General features: G+C 38.4%; 1 protein-coding gene across 1 annotated transcript; it reads left to right on the top strand.

Annotated features, from left to right (window-relative positions):
* Nucleotides 1–1337: 1337 nt before the first annotated feature.
* On the top strand, nt 1338–20217 carry DCBLD2 (discoidin, CUB and LCCL domain containing 2; the record flags this gene model as incomplete). The annotated part of the gene is made up of 12 exons (XM_010167303.1): nt 1338–1565; nt 5259–5396; nt 6635–6686; nt 8033–8105; nt 11073–11206; nt 11886–11926; nt 14573–14788; nt 15240–15364; nt 18082–18229; nt 18602–18769; nt 19689–19782; nt 20168–20217. Coding segments are annotated over 12 exons (1467 nt in total), but the record flags the coding sequence as incomplete, so codon positions are not given.
* Between the last annotated feature and the right edge of the window lie 304 nt (nt 20218–20521).

Below are 20521 nucleotides of genomic sequence, written 5' to 3'. Positions count from 1 at the left end.
GGCAATTTGGGAAACTAACTTATAACACAGGCATGAATGTTGAAGGGTTAGATGGACCTACGGATAATAAATGTATTTGGAGTGGTGTCGAAGGCATTTTTTATCAGCATATCTAGTCTGATTTTTGTCTTTGCTATTTTTACTTACGTTACTTTGTTCAAGATCCTGAACGATCCCGATTGCTTTTAGGACAGTGTATGCAGGTCTATTTCAGGAGATCTCTGGAGCTTCTAGTGTCAGATCCTGAAAATGATAATGCTGTTCCTGGCCTGCTAACTTATTTCATGGGTCTAAATTCAATAAATAGTATTTTTAACCTTCAGTTTTAAGAAAAATAAATAAAGAGATGTTATGAGGCTTATTGTGGGACTTGTTATTGCAGGTGTTAGTTTTGCTGGATGTGTCCTTGTGCTCAGGAATACTTTGTTTCATCTTGATGCAGCAATTTATAAAGAGCCAGTGATAGTGTATGTTAATTAAAGAGCATTCTTACGTCCAAAACAACACACAGTCTTAGAGTTCTTGTACTACATACTGGGGGAAATTAATACCTAACTGTTGAGTAAATAGATTTTTCAGTTTGCTCTTTATAATTTGATTTTGACAATACAAAATTTGTGCTATTTTTTTCCAGTTGTTAAAAAGGCTTCTTTAGTATTGTTACTGCTGTTTAAAATTAATACTCAAATGTTAGGTAGAGAGCCTCAGGGTGGAGCTATAATTTGATTTGTTGTTGAAATCTAGAAGAATTGAGCATGTTCTCTAAAGAGGTGGAAGAATTAATTATGGCATTAAAATTGTGATACAGTAGAAAACAATGCACTAGCAGTTTGATGATGGTCAGACCTGGCAGTTATTTTCAGTAGAGTGTTTGCTGTCTGTTGTCTTTCCACTTCTGTTCTTTCTTCTGGTGGTGTGAATACAGCAACAGCAGTAAAACTGATGTGCTCTGGTTTTATTGGCAGGTTTCTCCTTCCTTTTCAGAGCCCGTTTTCTTCTGTACACAGGGAAGATGAAATAGCAGGCACACTTTCTGTGCTGTCTGTGTAATTTTTTAAGTCATTGTGGATGAATTTTTATCTCGTTGAGAAAGTCGTAGCAGCTCTCTGGTTGCCTGTGATGAGAAGTTAAACATGAGGCAGCGTTAGTTGAATGGTATTTTCTCACAATTGCTGTTTCATCTGCGTGCGACTTACCTTGGAGTTTGCTTGCAATATGATTAGTATGGTTAAAAACCCAACAGAACTCACACCACTGCTAAAAACCAGGGTGCCTGAAACACCAGTGAAGCTTTGAAGATGAACGTGCTTATCTGATTTATTTTTGTTCTTTTGTAGGTGATGGGTGTGGACACACGGTTCTGGGCCCTGAAAGTGGAACTCTTGCTTCAATAAACTACCCACAGACCTCTCCCAATAGCACAGTCTGTGAATGGGAAATTCGTGTAAAGCCTGGGCAGCGAGTTCAGCTCAGATTTGGCGATTTTGATATTGATGACTCGGATTCCTGTCATTCCAGTTACTTAAGAGTTCACAATGGTATTGGCCCCACCAGGACAGAGATAGGTAGGAGCTTTTATTGTTGATATTTGAAAGCTATTGTCTCATACAGAACTTGGAAGATACTGTTGGTACTTTTGTTTCTTTTAAAATTTCTCCCTGTTTACGTGCTGTGAGCATAGAATAACAACTATGTGTATGGTATTCATGGCGTTCTTTTCTTATAGCCCTAGAAAACTGTTAAAATTCAGTTGGATATTGCCTGAATACATCATACACTGCTTTGTACAGTATGGATTTTGAGTCTTAGGAGAAGTGATGAAAAGAAGGAAGTGTTTATTATTTACAGGAATCCCAAATAAGGAAAAGAAAGGAATTTCAGTAATTCTGTAATCAGAGTTGTGTTTTTGCTGAGCTTCGTATCAAGGAAACCCTGCAGAACTCTCAGGAGTGCTGTGTATACCTTACCACAGTAGAAAAACAGCCATCAGGGACCGGTTTTAGTAAATTTACTACTGATAATACTGCTAGAAAGCACAGCTTAGGAGAGATTCTCCTCCGTGCTGTACAGGTGCAGCTGTAACTATGAAAATAAAAGCGGTAAAGAAAACAGTGGCCTGATTGTCCCTTTCTCTGGTGACACACTCATTTCAAGTTTGCTTAGCATTGTTGCTCAGCAGATGAGATCTCTGTTTGGAATGCCAGAGTATTCTTAATGTAATTATTCTTAAGAAATTGCATCTTGTTTACTGTTATTAAAGTGTATGTAGATGTCTGTCTTCTTGACACAATTCCTGTATCCTAAAAATATACTGAAAAAATGGTGGATAATAATGATAGCAGAACATCCTACATTTTGTTCATGCGTACAACGACTGGATGCGAAATGCAGGACAGATTCTGTAATAATCTTTGATTCTTCAGATTCTCAAAGGAAAACACTGTAATGTTTTTATTGTCAGACGTTTCCCAGTAGCTAGCAAAGTTCTTGTAAGCAGTGGAGAGGAAATTACAAAACTATGAGGATTTTCACTTAAAAAAAAAAGTATTATGTATATCTTACCTGAAATGCCTTTCTTTTTATATGGAATAGATCTGATTTGAACTGTTCGACTCAGTGATATTAAAGGGTGCCAGGCTTCAATAGTTGTGTAGTTCAAATATTCCCCTTTTCTGATAATGTCCATAGTTTAATTTCTGTCCTCTTTAAGAGGATAAATTGAAGTTCATGACTGTAAGGCAGGGTTTGTTTCAAATAGCATTGCAACATCGCCTGCGTCAAGGTAGATGTTGGGTTTTAGGACCCTTGTGGTTACTTTGCATAAAACTCAAAATGAATTGTCATTCTTCCTGCACTAAAATCAGTTGTTATTGTGCAGATTAATTTTATTTTCTTTCCTAAAGCTTTAATCTGGAGAGAAAGAGAGATGTACTTCACCACGATTGTTTTTGTGCAACTCAAATGCTGATCTCACTAAATTGAGTCTTTTTATAAAAAGGCTAGTGGAATGTTAGCTTTGTTAACCCTCTTTTCCAACTGGTACCTAGGTAAGTGTGTGTGAAAGTAAGTATGTGCTTGGAGCTGTTGAGCCAGACTTGGTCTAAAATAGGCAACGCTGAAGTCCTTAAATGGCAAGGAACGTCCAGTTCTGGTAGGTCTATTACTCACTTTTACAAGTGACTTAATGGGTTCGAGTAAATTTTCTACTTCATTTGTTTCTCTTGACTTTCAGCTGTTCCCAGCTGGTGTAGTAGCACAGTATGTTGAGCAAATAAGTGTGTTTTTCTACTCTTAATAAAATAAATCACAGAACAAACAATGATATTAACAGTGGCTGATACAGCTGAAGCGCAGATTCTTGAATGTTCCTGTTTGAAGCAGCAAACACTGGAGAGATTAGAGTGACCTGAATTTGTTTGGAAGAAATCTGAATTTGTCCTAAGTTTTTTCCATTCAAGACTACTGACATGGTCTGACATTCAAATACTTGTATTAACATAAAATCTGAAATTCGGTGATACCTACTTTAACCTAAAGTGACTTAAAAATTGGCTGATTAGATTAAAAAATGATTTGTTAGTTGGTTAGTTTATTGATAAACAGAGATTTCTAATTATGCTTTTAAAGGCTAGTTCTCGTTCTAAGCCTTGTGAATATTAATCAGTAAATCAAAAGAAGATTTAAATCCTCGGTGTTCACTTTATCTCTAGTTTAAGATCTAGAGGTGCTCTGTATTAGATTTCATCACAGTCCAGTCAGTCAGATGTACTTAATACATACAGTGTAAGCCCAGATCTGTAGGAGCAGAGAAGGTAAGCTACCATTGGAATTCTCTCTCCTGCTGTAAAGCTGCTGTACAAAAACACATGGGGTCCTTCAGTGCTCTAGTACAGACAAAATAGTTTTATTAAATCTTCTGCGTATACCATCGATGGAGGCATCGTGGCAGTCATGTTTTGTCCATTTCTAGCACCTGCTTTTTAAAAAGATTGCTAAAAATCTGGTGAGAGACCAGGGAAGAGTTAGAAAAATGATTTATAATCTCAAAAGTACGTCTTGCCAAGGTGAATCAGTCTGCAGTTTGTCAAAGGCTGTGTCTCCATGGTGCAGGCAGCACTGGGCAGTTTATCCGAGCTAGATTTAAATGTCTTGCCCTGGGTATTTCCCGAAGAAGAGGATAAATGGTGTCTTAAGGACAGTCTGACCTACCCTGAGAGGAGTCTCATGCTGGTCAATCGTGTAACAAAATCCAGTGGCTGAAAACAAAACTTTTTTTTTTTAAAAAAAAAGTAGCTGTAAAAATGATGCAGTTCATCATAATGAATGCAATTAATCATTGAAACAGGACTTTGAGCAAAACATAGGGTCAATGTGGAGCCTTGGTACAAGGGAACTTACTTCTTTGTAGCTTTTGCTGATAACCAGTTTGAGTAGTGAATTGAGGTAAGGTTATTTTTGTATAGTATTATAAATTTCATTAAAGTATTGTTAAATCTATTTTATATTTTTTAATTAGAAAATACCCTTGCTTTGTTGAAAAAATAACTGAATAAGCAATATTTAGAAGGCTCTGAATATGAATTTATTTGTATTTCAATTTTTTTATTAGTATTTGAGAGTGCAGTTTACTTTTTATAGTAATTTGACATACATGTTATATTTGTTTGTCTTATATTTGTATTTGATTTGTATGATATTTGTTAAGAACTATTCCTGCAGGGCAGTGTTATTCCACTCCCTTTACTTTAGTATTGTAATTTGCCTTTGGTTGAGAAGGGAGTCTGGGTTCTTTTTTTGCTGTTTTACAATGTATCTTGTTTTATTTATCAAGAAAGCAAATAAAGGAATGGTAAACTGAAACATGTGCAGTGTCATTTGCTGCTGGTGGTTATCCACTGCAGAACCTCAAACAGGGTTATAGATTGTTGGCAACACTGAATGATCCAGGGAGCCTGTAGAACAGAAGATTTATTTTTTTTCCTAACAGATTAATAAACTGATCAGTATTTTATTAAAGTTTCTAGTTAGTAGGACTGGAGAATTCCACGTTGCCCTGGGTCTGTTTGGCGGCCATTCATCCAGGTAATGTCATTTGGTAGTAATTCTAGGACTTCGTACAGCAAATTTTGTCAATCTCTGCAGACTCCAGCATCTCAGATTAAAATGTATTACTTTTGGTCATTTTGGATGGCAAGAGAAGTATCCAGAGGCAGAACCCCTGTTCTGGTCCATTTCTGTTCTCCCTCTTCTCTCTGTAGGAAAATATTGTGGGTTTGACTTTCAAATGGATGGTTTAATTACTTCAAAAAGTAACGAAGTCACAGTACAGTTCATGAGTGGAACACACACTTCTGGACGTGGATTTCTTGCAGCTTATTCAACCACTGACAAATCAGGTATTTATAATAATTTGGAAATTTTTCTGTGCTAGTAAAATTAGGGCTGCATAGTAAAACCAGAGAACTAATTTATTCATTAATTCCTATGTTTTCACCAATTAACTTCTAAAAATGAAGACTTTCAATACAGTCTTCCTGATACTTCTGCATAGGAAGTTGGACTGTTACATTACTACTCAAGTTACTGCGGTTTTAAAGATACTATATCAAAGCTTACTGTGGGTAGCAGGACCAGAATCACAGTTCTCTGTTACAAATAAAAGAGCTGCTGCTTTGAATAAAGGACAAAATACATTTTTTCAGGTAGTAATTGAGGTGGCAGATAACAAAAAAAATGTCTTGCCTAACTGCATGTATTTTATACAGATCAACCTTGTGGAAAATTTTATTTCAGTAACAGTTTCTTGTACTCCCTTAACTCTTTAATTATATAATCTGCTGACTACTTTTTAGGTTTTTTGCCATTTCTTCTTTTTTTTTCTATGTTTTTGGTTATCATAGCCTTGAAAGGAGGCTGCTGTATTTGTTTTGCATCTCCTTCCACTCATTGTAATGGTGAGTGACATACATGTTCCACAAGGAAATGAAGGATTGCCAGCAACTGCTTCACAAGGCAAAAGGCTTGACAAAACTCTTTCTACAAGTAATTCTAAAAAGAGCAGATAAAGAGTTTTCATTTTTAATTTGTGTTTTGTGGGTTTTCTGCTGCTTTTCTCTGTGTATTTTGGACTGTATGTGCTGATACACCAGCAGAATGAACATAAAACTGGAGATATTGGTCACGTATGCTGGTAACATGGCTCATTGATGTTTGCTCCCTGTGCTGCCCTGTTTCAGTGCTGTAGGACCGTTAAATGCTGGAAACACAGGCCTGTTTAGCTGGCTTATTAAATTGTGAAAAGAGCGTATGGTTGTGTCTCTGAATTATGTTGGGTTCTCTGAAGTATAGCTATAAATTAAAATTAAGCTGCACAAAAAAAATCAATGTTTGTAGTGTTTCTTTTCTTGTCTGTGCTGCATTCTCAGTGGATTTCCCAGTTACTCAGACAAATTATCAAGGTTCTACTGTAATACAAAATCAGTTGCAGGAAAATTTAGTAGGAATGTGTTTTTTTTCATTCTGAGATTTTTGATTAAGCCACAGAGACTCAAATATATATTTTTATGCTCTTTAAAAAGCATACTCAAACTTGTTGTCTTTGTCATCCTCCTGACCTAACATTTTTTCTTTCCAGACCTAATTACCTGTTTAGACAATGCAAGTCACTTTTCCGAACCAGAATTCAAGTAAGACTGATTTTACCTGTTTCCCCCAGTCTCTTTAAGTCATTTTAGTGTTTCTGCTTCACTCTGTTACTTTATACCTGATGCAGCTTGAAAATTTGCTGTCCAGAGAACAGAAGGAAAAAACTAATTAGGGTTAGAGCTGAACAATTTTGACATTTGCACTCCTCCTTCCTTTCTCTCTCTCTCATTTTTGTTATTTACATGCAGTATACAGTAGAACCTCGTTAATTTGCACTAACACATAGGAGCTAATATCTTATTCCCATAGAAAGAATACTGCTTTTATAAAGACATATTATATTAGGTATATATCTTAAATACTGAAGTTCATATTACAGTTATCTAAGGAGCACTAAACTATGAAATGTGTTAAAAATTGCAAACCCATTTCATAATTTGGTGTGAATTAATGAGGTTCTGTGGAGACATAAATTCTGTACCTTCTGATGGGGGAAACATAAGTAATTTCCCTGTTTCTTCCTTCTCCGTTTCCATCTAAAGCTGCAGGCTGTTGTGAAGTACATCAACTTAACTTTTTGGAGAACTTCAGCCCTGGCATCATGAAACATTTCAAAGTGCAACCTTTGCATTTCTCTTTCATTTTCCCAGGTTCCAAAATAGGGCTTTAATTGTAGGTTCTGGCTTTACTCAACATGTTGAAGTCTCTGAATCCTGCAATTTAATGGTACCTGCAAAGTTGCTTCAACTGTTGTTGAACTGCAGTGAAAGTGTTAATAGTTTACTCCAGTTCTGTTAAATCTTGAAGATTTAATAGTTTTTGTATGTGCAGTATGAAATGGCACTAGAACATGAACGCAGGCTTGCATCAGGGGTGCAGATGTCCTGCCTCTTGCTTTTCCTGAGCTAATGGTATTAATTGAATATGTCCAGTTTTTAATGATCAAAGCATTGCCATTGTAATACTATTATAAAATAATATTACCTTTCAGATGTATTATTTAAGGATGGAACACAGATATGCAGGTCTCTATAAAATAAAATTCATTAATATTGGTACTTACATGACTTTCAGTTTACAAAAGCCATGCAATATTTGTATTATAAAGTGCTGGCTTTATTAATTTATTAAATTGAGACTGGAACTGTAGTTTCAGCTGAAACATTTTCTTAAACTTTCTCAAATATCTGTTCTCCTGTTGTGTAATTCTCTTCCTGGGTATTTTTTGTCTGATTTGATATGTCTTCAATTAGGATATATCCTTAAATAGTAAGAGATATGGATGAAAACACTGTATTGTAAATCAAAAACATAGTGACTGTTTTATAACGTTATTAACAGTTGTAGTTGCACGCATGTCTTGACTTGGTATTTTGTTCTCTTCCAGTAAGTACTGTCCAGCTGGATGTGTGATTCCTTTTGCTGATATTTCAGGCACTATTCCCCATGGATACAGAGACGTAAGTAAAAATACTGTGGACTCGTGAATGTTGGTAAAACACGCACTCTATAATTAAAAGTCAATTATAGTTGTATGCATTAGTTCTGCTGCCTGGGTTCTGGAATTTGTACCTCCTAAAGTGAATAGCTTGGTACCTGCTGTTTTGCACAGCTGCTAGTGGTTCAGAAGTTGCCGCCTCCAAGAACTGGTGTTGTAGAGACTCAAACATTTGTGTAAGGCCTGCTGAGAAGGGTGGATCAATCAAAATATTGTTTTATACTTCCTGTTTTGTTTTGGTCGGCTTTCTCAGGTTGGGAAATTCAGCTTTATAAAGAGGGAACCAGTTCTTTTAATAGTATCCTCTTGTTTTTGACACTGTAACACATCTCTAAACAGAGAGTCTCAGTGGTTATCTTAATTTTTTATTACCACATGACAGATGAAATACTATTTGTGCTCAGCAGCAATAAAGCTATTTACAAAAGAGTTAATACTGTAACATTAATAGTTCTATAAACTGAAAATTAAAAATCTTCAATAATGTACTATTTACTTATAACACTACAAAAACCTATACACTGTTTTTTCGATGTAAGCTTTTGTAACTGAATTAGCATACCTGCCATAAGACTGGAGGGTGTTTGTTTATTTTTAAGCAACTATAACTTTGCTAGCAATCTAGTAAAAAATTACATTAAATCTCTTTGTTTATCTTAAAATACTCTTTTTAATAAGCTGTTAGATCTAGCACAGAGGAAAGACATTTTTAAAACGTTAGTAAGCAAAGATTTTAATATTCAGTATGAACCTAAAGTGGCCTCTGATTTTCTTTGTCAGATATCTGTAAATCCTAGGCTACTGGCTTAAATAATGACCCATATGTAAAAATGTCACCACAGCGTCATGGTGTTACATGTCTTGGTCCACAGTGTGTCCTCGCTAAATGGCCGTGAGGTAACTTTTGTAGCTAGTAACAAGATGAAGTTGATTCTCTGCCTAATGTATTTTCAATGGAGGAAAAAGGAAACTTGAGGAAATGAATGCCCTGTGATTTTCTTTTTGTATGCTTTATTGCTCTGAATAAAAAGGCAGGGAATTACCCAGAAATCAAGTTGTATGGAAAGAAATCAAACTGTCCAGCACTGTAGACAGAATTTCAGGTAGTTTTCTCATGCATCTCTTTCAAATGATAAGCAGCTGCTTGCTGCTTTAAAAAATACCCTAAATTTGGATTCTTTTGTGTGTGACTCCAATGTCCACAGTCCTTGAGGACTTGGAGTGCTCATTGCTGACATCTTCTGGTGAGCAGGGAGGAGAGAGCTGCACGTACTGCAGAATCCCATCTCTTTACTTTCAAGGAAAAGCAGGAAAGGAAAGGGGAGCTGTGTGCATGAGTGAGATATAACTACATTTATTTAGAAAAATTTTGGGATATTTGGGGGGTGGGGAATAGTTTTTATAGTGTGAATATACTGAAGAGAATTATATTTGGAAAAGTCTTGATGAGCAAGTGTTTTTGCCAATGAGCTTGCGACATAGGGGACATCCTGGCCTGCTGCACCATGCAGTTATTTTTAAAGAAGTCACAATGGAGAAAGTTGTTCTGTTTTTAAAATAATATGAGAAAGAAAATAATCCACTAAGTCTTCCCTCTCTGGAAAGGACCTGCTGATTCCTTCTTAAAGAATTGTGGTGAGGCTCTATAGCACCCAGTGGACTGGTTGGCAGGGAGTGCAGCAGGTGTGTTTAGTAGAAGCAGCTAACAGTGGGCTTTGGGGGAGCAACTGTTTAACAGTAAATAAAAATCTGCAGTCATCATCTGTTGTTTATCCACTTGGACAAGTCCACATGGTTTCTGGAAGGTATGTTGGGAGATAGCCAGGTGGTCCTTGATAGACAGCTTGGACCCACTCGATCTTCTCAAATTCAGGTTGTTCCCAGTCCCGCTGGATGTGAGCGAGGGGCTGCAGAGTTGCTGTGCATACCCAGTGCTGCACACTGCAGGGACGCCTGTGAATAGCTCTGTACGTGCCTGTTGCACTGCGCGTAGCCAGTAACCCTCCAGGAGCTTGGTGCACACGGTGGGTGGGTGCAAAGCTACTGCTGCTAAGCCTTTTTTGGAACTCGGGTGTCTCCCTGCTCCTGAGCAGTAGGATGTTTCTTGGTCAAGCCCCTTTGGCCTGGAAGAGTTTGCTTCCCAGCTGGAGAAGACCTCCTGGGCTAGTTTTGGTCCAGGAGACAGTGGCATCTTTCTCTGCTCTCTCTGTGTTGTGCCCAAAGGACTTGGTGTAGTGAGTCAGTCCTGCTCTCTACGGCACAGCCAGCCAGGGACGTGGAAGTGTCACTGTGACATTTGTTAGCGGAATTGGGCTGCAAAAACTTCTTGTGTAACTGATCTCCATTGAGCTGTGCAGCCGAGGTAGCAAATGGCATCCACGTGTTACTGTGAAGCAGTGTATATGGAGCGGATTGCTGGATGTGTAAACCGTGTTTAACCACGAGTGAAAAGAAAAAAAATGTCACCTATCGACTGAAAGCTACAGAACGCGCAGTGCATCGTTCCCTATTTACGAACGAACATGCTTTCAGAGTGCTTTCTATTAAAAAGGCTTTCTATGTGTTTATGTATTCACCTTCTGTTGTCCAACATACTAGATTTATTGTAGGCTGGAAGTCTGACTGTCTGGCTTTTTCAGACTGATCACCTTGCTGTTTGTTTGAGTTTATTTCAAGAGTCACATTCCAAATACGTCTGGGCGAGGATGCACTGAAATGTAGGAGCTTCTTTTTGTGCTTTTACAAATTCCATAATAAACCAAAGATGAATGGTTTCTTAATAACAGAGATAAGTTAAATAAGAACAGTTTCTTAACCTAATAATAACAAAAACTATAACTGGACAATGTAGTGTTTACAAGTTGCAGTGTGGTATTCAATTTATTTACAATGTAGTATTGAATTTTTCTTTTCCCCCCTCTCTTCCAAGTCATCATCACTTTGTATGGCTGGTGTTCACGCAGGCGTTGTGTCAAATACTCTGGGTGGCCAAATTAATGTTGTAATCAGCAAGGGCATTCCATACTATGAAGGCTCCCTGGCTAACAACGTCACCTCTAAAGTGTAAGTTTACTTCTGATGTTCTCCTTATCTTTAGCACCGTGGATCTCAGTAGTGTCTCATCGCGGGATTAATTTCAGCTAGCGGAGCTACGGGTTCCATGGACGGGTTCTCTTCTGTAAGGTTCTCGCAATGCTCTTTTGCTACAGCGTGATTGTTTTACCAGATATTTTTAACCTATAGACCATAAGGATTCATTTTCTGAATTCTGCAAGGAGTTTTTTTTTCTTCCAAAATGCTTGGCATCACCATCACTTCGTAATGGCCTGTGGAAAAGTTATAATTTAACGGCAACTTTTTAGTTGCAGGGAAAAGAGTGTAACTTGTTGTTTCATCTCAGAAGTCCAAGGAACTAAAGCAATCAGAGGAGAGTGATTCTTGTTATTACAATTAGCTTATGTAAACAGGAAGCATTTTAATGAAGTCTAGCGTTTTGCTGGGCAGCTGTTTGTTTGAAAGCCTTTGACTCTAGCCTGGACTAGATTTTGGTTGAAAAGGTGTTTGTACTGAAAGCGCTGCAGCCTGGTGACAGGAGGTGTTACTTTAATTATGAAGCGCTTGTTTAGGCCCACGTGTGTAGGTTTCAGTGGCAAGCAGCGAGACGAGAAGAATAAATTGAAGGCAGTTTGTTTCAATTTTCTTCACTACCTACCACAAAAAAATCTTGTTTTGTTCTCTGCAGGGGACCGTTATCTACAAGTCTCTTCACATTTAAGACAAGTGGTAAGCATTATCACATGTATTTAACGTTGATACCTTCACACAAATTTTGAGTAGAAATAAGTGTGCAAGTATTTTATTTCTTAATTTTTGTTCTAGTTAATGAGACTTTTTTTTACTGCATTCCTCAGTAATGTCTATTTTTGAATTGTTTTACTGTTTCATTTTGGTGATTAATCATCACTACCTTTATAGATGCAGTGATGTATAAAGGAAGCCTTGCTTACTGGCAGAAAGAGATTCTTTCAGGCTATGTTCCCCTCTGATAGTCTGCTTTTAAGTGGCTGGACTCCCATACTTTAAATGCACGGCTGAAGCAGAGTTGGGCACTTAAGAGTTGCTCTATTTATACCAACTGTGCATTCTAGGTTTTTTCCAGGTTTACTCCTTACACTTTCCTTGTTGTCTGCTAAGAAAGCCAGCAGAAATCCCAAAATGATTCCTCCACTTTCTCCACCCCCTTTTCCCCTTTTACTTTTTTTTCCTCCCATATTCCTGCAACTGAATGCGATGTGATACAGCCCTTGTCTCCTTTGCTCTGGAAAGGCAACTCCTGTTCTGTGTGTAAAGTGTGTTCTTTCTTGGCTGCTGAGTTTTGTTTCATAAATGTGTACCAGGATGCTGATTGATGTAACAAGTGCTCTCCATTTTTAAAGCTTTACTGCTTTGCATGTTTTTACTTTCTATCAGCTACCCATTTTTCAAATAAACTAGCTGTATTTTTCTAAATGGAAGCCAGCTTTCCTGTAAGTCACTTTAAATGCCATCTTTGAATGGATGTTGGTCTTTGTGTGGATGTTGGAAGTATTGTGAGGACAGTGGCCTTTCCTTAGTCTCTGTAACTGTTTCAATAACAGTATTTAAAAACTTAACAGAAGCATTGTCTGTTTCCTGTGAGGATAAACAAAAAACAGATTAAATCATACACATACTCCTCAAAAGTAAACAAATACTTCTCCTAATGTGTAAGTAAAAGTGATGCTGAATGGGGATATAAAGGCAGGAATCTGATGGACAGGAATGTTTGGAGGTGGAAATGTATACAAACAGCAAAAATTAGGAAGTATGATCCACATCATGGTAAAATAATTTCTCTCCCAGGCCTCTGCATATCTGGAATTGCGTATCTGGTGACCATTTGCACAGAGAATATTAAACAGTGATCAAGGCAGAGTTTGGGAGTTTTTGTCTTTCAAAATGTCTGATAGTGTTCGTGAAAGTAGTTAAACAGCCTGGAAATATGAAAAGATAGGACAAAATGCTGATGTAGACCGTTTGGATTTCAGTGACACATTTGGGAAATTACTGAATAAGCCAGAGCCAAGCTGCAGGTCTTGATTAAAAGGTATGTAGTTGAGTGACCTAGGAGTTAGCTGAAGGAAAAAGAGCACTCTAGGCTGCTCAAATGAGGTTTGTCAGACTGTGGTGGAGTTACTGGTGTGGTTCTTCTGTAACAATTGGTTTCATGACTTGGTACAAAATAGTGTGTTATTAATGCTAGAGGTGTGGTTAGTGCAGAAAGATGAAACTATTTGTACAGGAAGCCCTGGCTGACTTTTGAGATTTGAGTAATAGAAATTAATCGGAAGAATCACAGAGCAAAAAGTACAAGGTCGGGTACACAGAGACCGAGGCTTTTCTGCTTCAAACTGGCACCATGTTAGATGGAAATGACAGATGAGGGAGAGGTTTCAGTTAGTGAAGTGCTGATGTGATCCTGTGCTGTCGCAGGTGAATTACATCCAGTAGAGACAACGGACCATTAATGCCATCGCACAGGACATTGGCAAAGCCTTTTCTGGGAAACAGTCACGTGTGGGCTCTGCCACCTGCGCCTCCCTCCAGGGATGAACACCCGCCCTTGGTGCAGAGGAGGGCTGCAGGGGACCTGGCAGCGAAAGGGAAACCAGGCTGGGTTGTTCAGGCTGGCTGACTGCAGGCAAAGGTTGTTCTCTGCTGATACGTCTGGGGAATACTTGTGTGAGAGCGGAAAACTGTTGGCGCTACAGAACAAGATTCTAGCAAAGAGCAAATGGATACTAACTAGCCACAGGGAAATTTAGGCGGGAATTTAGGAGATGTGTTTTAGTCATCAGCAGAATGCAACACGGGAAGAAACTTCTGGCAAGAATGGTGACAAAAAATACAACTAATCTCAAGAATGTGTTTGAGCTCAGGGCCGGGATTGTGACATGGCTTTCCTACGCTCTTTGGCGTATTGTTTGAATTAACAATTGAATTGAATTAATTGTGATACTGAGGTGGGTTTAAAAACCAAGAAGTTAAATAGACACAAAAAAGGAATGAATGATCAAGTAGTCTGTTTCCCATTCCTTCATCAAACATACACACTATTAAACTGTGACAGCTCCCCCAAAGCTCCTCTTGTAGTGGTTTCTGTGGGTGGTGATTGAGAGAATATCCACATTACTCTTGAGCAGGCATAAATCATGTAATGCTCAAGACCATGAGTTTGGTTCCAGCATCACTTTTAGAAAGCAGAAGACTCTGTTTTGTTGGTAGTGTTGTTATGGAATAAATTTAGATGGCAATTTAATACTTGTATTGTAAAGACTTAAACTCCAAGCAGGTAAAATCATTATCTAACTTGAATTTTTATTTGGAATTCTCACCTTTTCTGTTGCTCAGGTTGCTATGGGACACTGGGGATGGAATCTGGGGTAATCCCCGATTCCCAGATCACGGCATCATCTGTTCTTGAGTGGTCTGACCAGACAGGACAAGTGAACGTTTGGAAACCTGAAAATGCCAGACTAAAAAGAGTTGGTCCTCCTTGGGCTGCTTTTATCAGTGATGAACATCAGTGGTTGCAGATTGACTTGAACAAAGAAAAGAGAATAACAGGTAAGTGAATCTGATGTGGCTTTTGAGCAGCATTCAAAAAATGTCGTTACTGACATCTTTTTTCTTGAGGGCTTGGTCTTTAGATAAAGTCCAGGTGACAGGTAATTACCATTACAGCAAAATTACCATTACAGCAGCGCAGCTACTGTGTCTTCTGTGCTGACCTTAGTGGTTTCTGTTTTGATTTAATTGTTCAGAGGCGATTCACTGTTGTTAATGGGCACGTTTGCAATCTGACTTAAATAAAGAATAACGTGGCTTTAGGTGGAGTGCTTCACAGAGTCCCGGGCTTTAAGACTTACAGCCTTATCTGGCATGTTGGATAAACTTCGAAATGTAACTGAACCAGTGGAGATTCCAACTACGTCACTCGGAATTCAGAAGCTGATCTGTTAACTTTTAAAAACTGGTACCAGCTTTTTGTCTTAACTGGGCACCTTCGTCTTCACAGGTATCATAACTACTGGATCAACCTTAGCAGAGTACTACTATTACGTCTCAGCCTACAGAATTTTGTACAGTGCTGACGCACAGAAATGGACAGTGTACAGAGAACCTGGCATGGACAAAGACAAGGTAAAAATATCAGACGCCACCTGGGTCTGCTCTGTGGAGATTTCACAGTTGTAAATACTGACTAATTTTGGTATGGTGAGGAAACATTAAATAATTTGCCTTTATCTTAAACTATCTATGCAGAAGAAAATAGGGAAATATGTAAGGATTTGAACATTTGAACACAGAAATTCAGTGATTATTTTTACTACTATTTGGGGATGGGAATATTCTATACAAGAAGCTTCCGTTGCCAGTGGTAAGCTGTCTGGTACTGCATCCTTTTAAGAAAATAATCAGATTTCTTTCACAATAACTCAGATGCATGTTTCAAAATTAAGGTTTACTTTCTTATCCTCTTGTGGTTACAGAATAAATGTTAGGGGTTGTCTAATTTTCCATCTTTTATAATGTTTCAATCTTTCTTTTTGACAAAATACTGGTAATTTTCTTTCTTGTATAATAGAACAGTCCTTGCAGAAGGGATTTTTCTTAAAAAAATTAAATGGTATGTTCAGATTGCAAATGCTTTGCCACACAGAAAAATTACCTAGTGTGAGCAGCAGGGTAATCACATTGCCCTATGTTTACAGTTTTGCAGTGTTTAATAGAGAGTAAAACCAAGAAGATCAGTGTCCTACATGGTCTTCCCCGTGGTTCAGATCAGATTTTCTTAAACAAAAAAAAGGACTCTTGTTAACCCGACTGGAACTAGAATTACTTTATTTTTCTTAAAATTCTTAGATGTAATTTACCTTACTTCCATAGGCCTGTGGTATTACACAGATGGAATAGTCACTAGTAACCTAGTAACTTCTTAAAAATGGGTCTTAAGAATGGTCATTCTTTAGCTGTTTTTTTTCCTGTTTACTGTGGGTTAAGAATGTTTCAAGGTAGGATGTTGCATTCTGTTGATGAAGTGAAAGGTTCAAGTATCTTTAGTATTAAATTAAGCGGTTTCTGAACACTGAACATAATCACAGCAGGAAACTTTCCTAAAAGGGGGAGACTTTACTGTCTGGGATGGTCCATCTCTTTGAAGCTACACGTAAAGTAACAGTCAGTATGTGAGTATGAAGTATTCAAACAGGGAAACAATAAAAATCCAGCATCTTTTGCCAGTTTTTGAGTGCCCTCTGCTGGCCATAAAACATAAACTCAGCTAGAGAGCTGCCTGGATTTAGGCTTCATGTTTAGTTGGATTATTTTCTTAGAAAACCTGTGCAGCTCTTACCTTTTAATTAGAGCATATTATTTTTCTTGTAAGTTCACAAAGTGAAACAAACTGTGGAGTTGAAATGACAGGCAGCAGACCTTGTTTTACATTTCCTATCGTTCGGTGCCATGCATGAAGAACCACACGTACGTATCCAGCAAGCGCCAGCTGCAGTTAAATGACAGAAAAAAGGGTTCAGTGTGGCTGATCTCTTGGGCTTCAAAATAGCTGATTTTTCCTCTGTCTGACATCATCTCGGTTGCTAGAGCTTTGCTTTTGGATGCACGAGCATGCAGGCTTCTCCCTCGGAGCCTTACCCATCTGCACACCAGACCAACCAGGAGGTGCTATTCCCTGGTTTTGTGAAAGCTGTTTGAAATTCCTAACGTTGTTCAGGAGTCAGGAAGCTTTTCCAAGGCTTTCCTGTAGTCCTCCTCGCGAATAGCTTCTAGAGTAATTCTGTCAGTAATTAAGAAAAGCTTTTCCCTAAAATTGTTGTATATATAACATAGAATGAAATGCTTGAATTGGGGAAAAATAACAAATCAAAATTGCAGTGTTGGAAAAGTTTTGTTTGACAGCACAGAGGCAAATGGAGGGAGTTTGGTAATAAATGGAATATAAAAGTGTTTTCTCATCAAAAGACTTGCGCCCATCCCCCTGAAGAGGTGATGGGGTGGCTCGCTGGGTTGCAGTACTTTTAGGCAGCTCAGTGCAAAACCTGTAGCTGGCTCTAAGTTTGTCAGGGTGCTCGTGCTGCACCATACAGTGACTGTGCTTACTGGTTTTAAACTTCAGCCAAACCTGTTCGGTCAAATTTTGAGTTCTTTGTGTGCGAGGACCAGCTTTAGCTCATCCTTTATGTCCAGTCTGCCCCCTTCTCTTCCAGTACCGCCCGGCTCCCTGTGAGGCTCTGAAGCCAGAGCTCTCTCATTCTGAACCCGAATCCTGTCACTTTGCTTCTGGTTCAGCCGTTGCAGACAGCAGCCGCTGGAGGACAGTGTGGCGACAGACCTGACTGTGTCTCCTAACGCTTTCTATTGACTGCCGTATCCACTCACAGGACAGACTGTGCTTCAACTATCAGGCTGTGGGAAGGCACTGCTTAATTCCTGCTTTCACACTGTCCCGACTGCTTGCTGTGTATGTTTGAAGAGCAAGTGAAAAATACCAAAAAGGACCAAATTAGAATTATTCGGTGCCATAAATATGGGAGTTGCCTTTAACAGGAGGCGTTGCCTGGGGAGCAGCAGTGGAATATTACATGGTACCTTTATTCTGAAGTAAGCAATTGCATGCATACATGTACACACACACCCCCTCCTTTACTTTATTTAGTTGTATGTTTAATAGGGGGAGTGAGTGGAGATGTGCAAGGCAGCAGCACTGTTCTGGAGTGGATTTTCAGGATTCTGCATCACTTATTTTTCCGAAATAAAACATGAAAAATGGTTGCAGTTACTTAGTTGCTGTTGCATTTGTATAACATAATGTTTGTCTCTCTTTTTTTTTTCTTTTCTAGATATTTCAAGGGAACACTGAATTGTACCAGGAAGTTCGGAATAATTTCATTCCACCTATCATTGCACGCTTCTTTAGGATTAACCCCTTGAACTGGCATCAGAAAATTGCAATGAAAGTAGAATTGCTGGGATGTCAGTTTAGTATCGGTAAGGCAACTGAAAACCTTTCAGCTGTGCAAGACAAGCAGTGAATTAACTTGGCCCAGATTACATTGTGGGTATATTTTCAATGAGAAAAAGGTACTACTTATCTGTAACTGATACCTCTAAATTTCTTCCAGAGTTATTACACTTAACCTGGAAAATACCTAGTCTAGGTGTAAACCACGTAATTTAGATAATTCAGAAGACACCATTCACTTGCCTTCTGTGTTACTGATTGAGGGGGGTTTTTCCTCATTATATAACATGAACAAAAGCTTTAGAGCAAACTGTTCCAGCTGTCGTCTTCTGAAAAGGAAACATGGGAAACTAGCACTTAAAAAACCTTTTGTTTTTAATAAATTATTTTCTTCAAAGGCCGTGCTCCTAAATTCACGATGCCACCACCACCACAGAACAAGAATGACAAGAATGATGACTTCAGTGATGACATCATTAATTCAGTGAAGACTTCGTTGCAGACAGATAAAACAACTTTCACCCCCGAAATAAAGAACACCACAGTGACTCCGAGTGTAACCAAAGGTATCCACAGTTACACAGTAGAAGTGTTTGGGAACTCCTTACACTGCTTTGGCATGTAGGAAGCATGCTTTCTGAACTTAACTTTTCTCAACACTTAATATGTTACAGCAAATTATCAATCTTTTCTTTTTAATATTTACTAGTTAATGAATATATGTATGATAAAAAAATCTACAGTTGCATACTGCATGCAGAAACAAAACCAGTTTTCCGGGTCATAGCAATACTAAGTTCCATCTTTCAAAACTTGTTCAAACCGAGTTCAGCTTTTAATTACTGAACAAATTTTGTCAGAAGGAGAAGTTGCAACCTGGACTTTTGTTCAGAATTAATTTGTTTAATTTCTTAGGACAAAACACTTTTTGACACAGCTAATCTTTTACGGAGCAGTTGTGTTGGCATGACATCTGAAAAACTTTGTAATTTTGTTTATCAAAGAAAACTGTGAGAAAAGCAAGATCACTGCAGATGCAGGCGCTGGTGTAGTGTCCTGTGGGTGGCGGGGGACAGGATGGTCTCATGTCACAGGCAGCCCCAGCATGGGCTGGTTGTGATTAACTGTTAAGGCACTGCGGTATTCACTATCTTACAGGTTGGAACCTAAGTGACTGCATATTCCTGGGCTCTTTTGATTTTCCTTGTTATTAATAAAATACATTGTTGTAACAGAAAAATCTTGCTTATGTTAAAACAAATCTGTTGATTTTGATGAAAAACCTTGCAAAAATACACATAGAAGAGCTGGATGTTAACTGACATTAACACTGTGGGAGCATCCAGCAGGGTAGCGTGGCTGGGGGATCTGGTGCGGTAGGCGCTGTACATAAAAACTATGTGCTTTACCCAAGTAATTTTCAACTTAAAAACTGATTTATGAGAAGCTCTTCTGTCTGACACCACTTAATTTAATGGCTTTCAGATGTGGCATTGGCAGCAGTTCTGGTTCCAGTGCTGGTGATGGTCTTCACTACTCTGATTCTTATCTTAGTTTGTGCGTGGCATTGGAGAAACCGGTAAATGAACAGATCTCTGAAAGTGCTTTAAATGAATGTCAGCCTGGTGTGTGGGAGTGAAATGCTGCATGTCTCGCTGCGGGAACTACATGGTCCACGCTCGCGGAAGGATTTTTTTTCAGAATTGTATTCTCTGTGAGAAAATGTTCACTTGAATAGCGAGGACAGTGAAAACGGCTTGTTGTAACTATTTTCATTAGAAGTGCTGTTACTGAAAACTGCTTTCTCCAGTAGCAGCAGACTGGTGATGGCAAGCCAGGTTACTGGTGCTTATACTGTAAATCTTAGGACCAGTGACAGCCAAGGTGATAGCTGCTGAGCATTAATTAATGCATCCTCAGATAAGCAGACCAGCTAAAATACCCCATTTTTCTTTTTTTCACAGCAAGAAAAAAACTGAGGGCACTTACGACCTACCTTACTGGGATCGTGCAGGTAACCAAATGGTTTTATGAAATCCTTTACTGGGCATTTTTGGTTTGATGTGTATTTTGGATGGCAGTAACAGACAGTTTCCACCAGCAGAAGCTTATCTTATGCTAAATGATGTAGGCATAGTGAACACTGAACTTCTTTTCTGGACAGACTTAACTGCTTCATTCTCTGAATCATTTTTTTCAGAAATAGAAAATACTTTGTCTCCTGGTAGAGCTTATAGCTTCAGATATTTTTTAGTAAAAACAGTATAGAACCTCTTAATTATACAACATGAGGGGAAAAAATAATTTATGAGGAATGT

This window comes from Antrostomus carolinensis, unplaced genomic scaffold, assembly GCF_000700745.2.
Source record: "Antrostomus carolinensis isolate BGI_N321 unplaced genomic scaffold, ASM70074v2 scaffold50190, whole genome shotgun sequence".
NCBI lineage: Eukaryota > Metazoa > Chordata > Aves > Caprimulgiformes > Caprimulgidae > Antrostomus > Antrostomus carolinensis.
The sequence above is the reverse complement of the archived record's forward strand: the minus strand, read 5'-3'. Positions and strand labels throughout refer to the sequence as shown.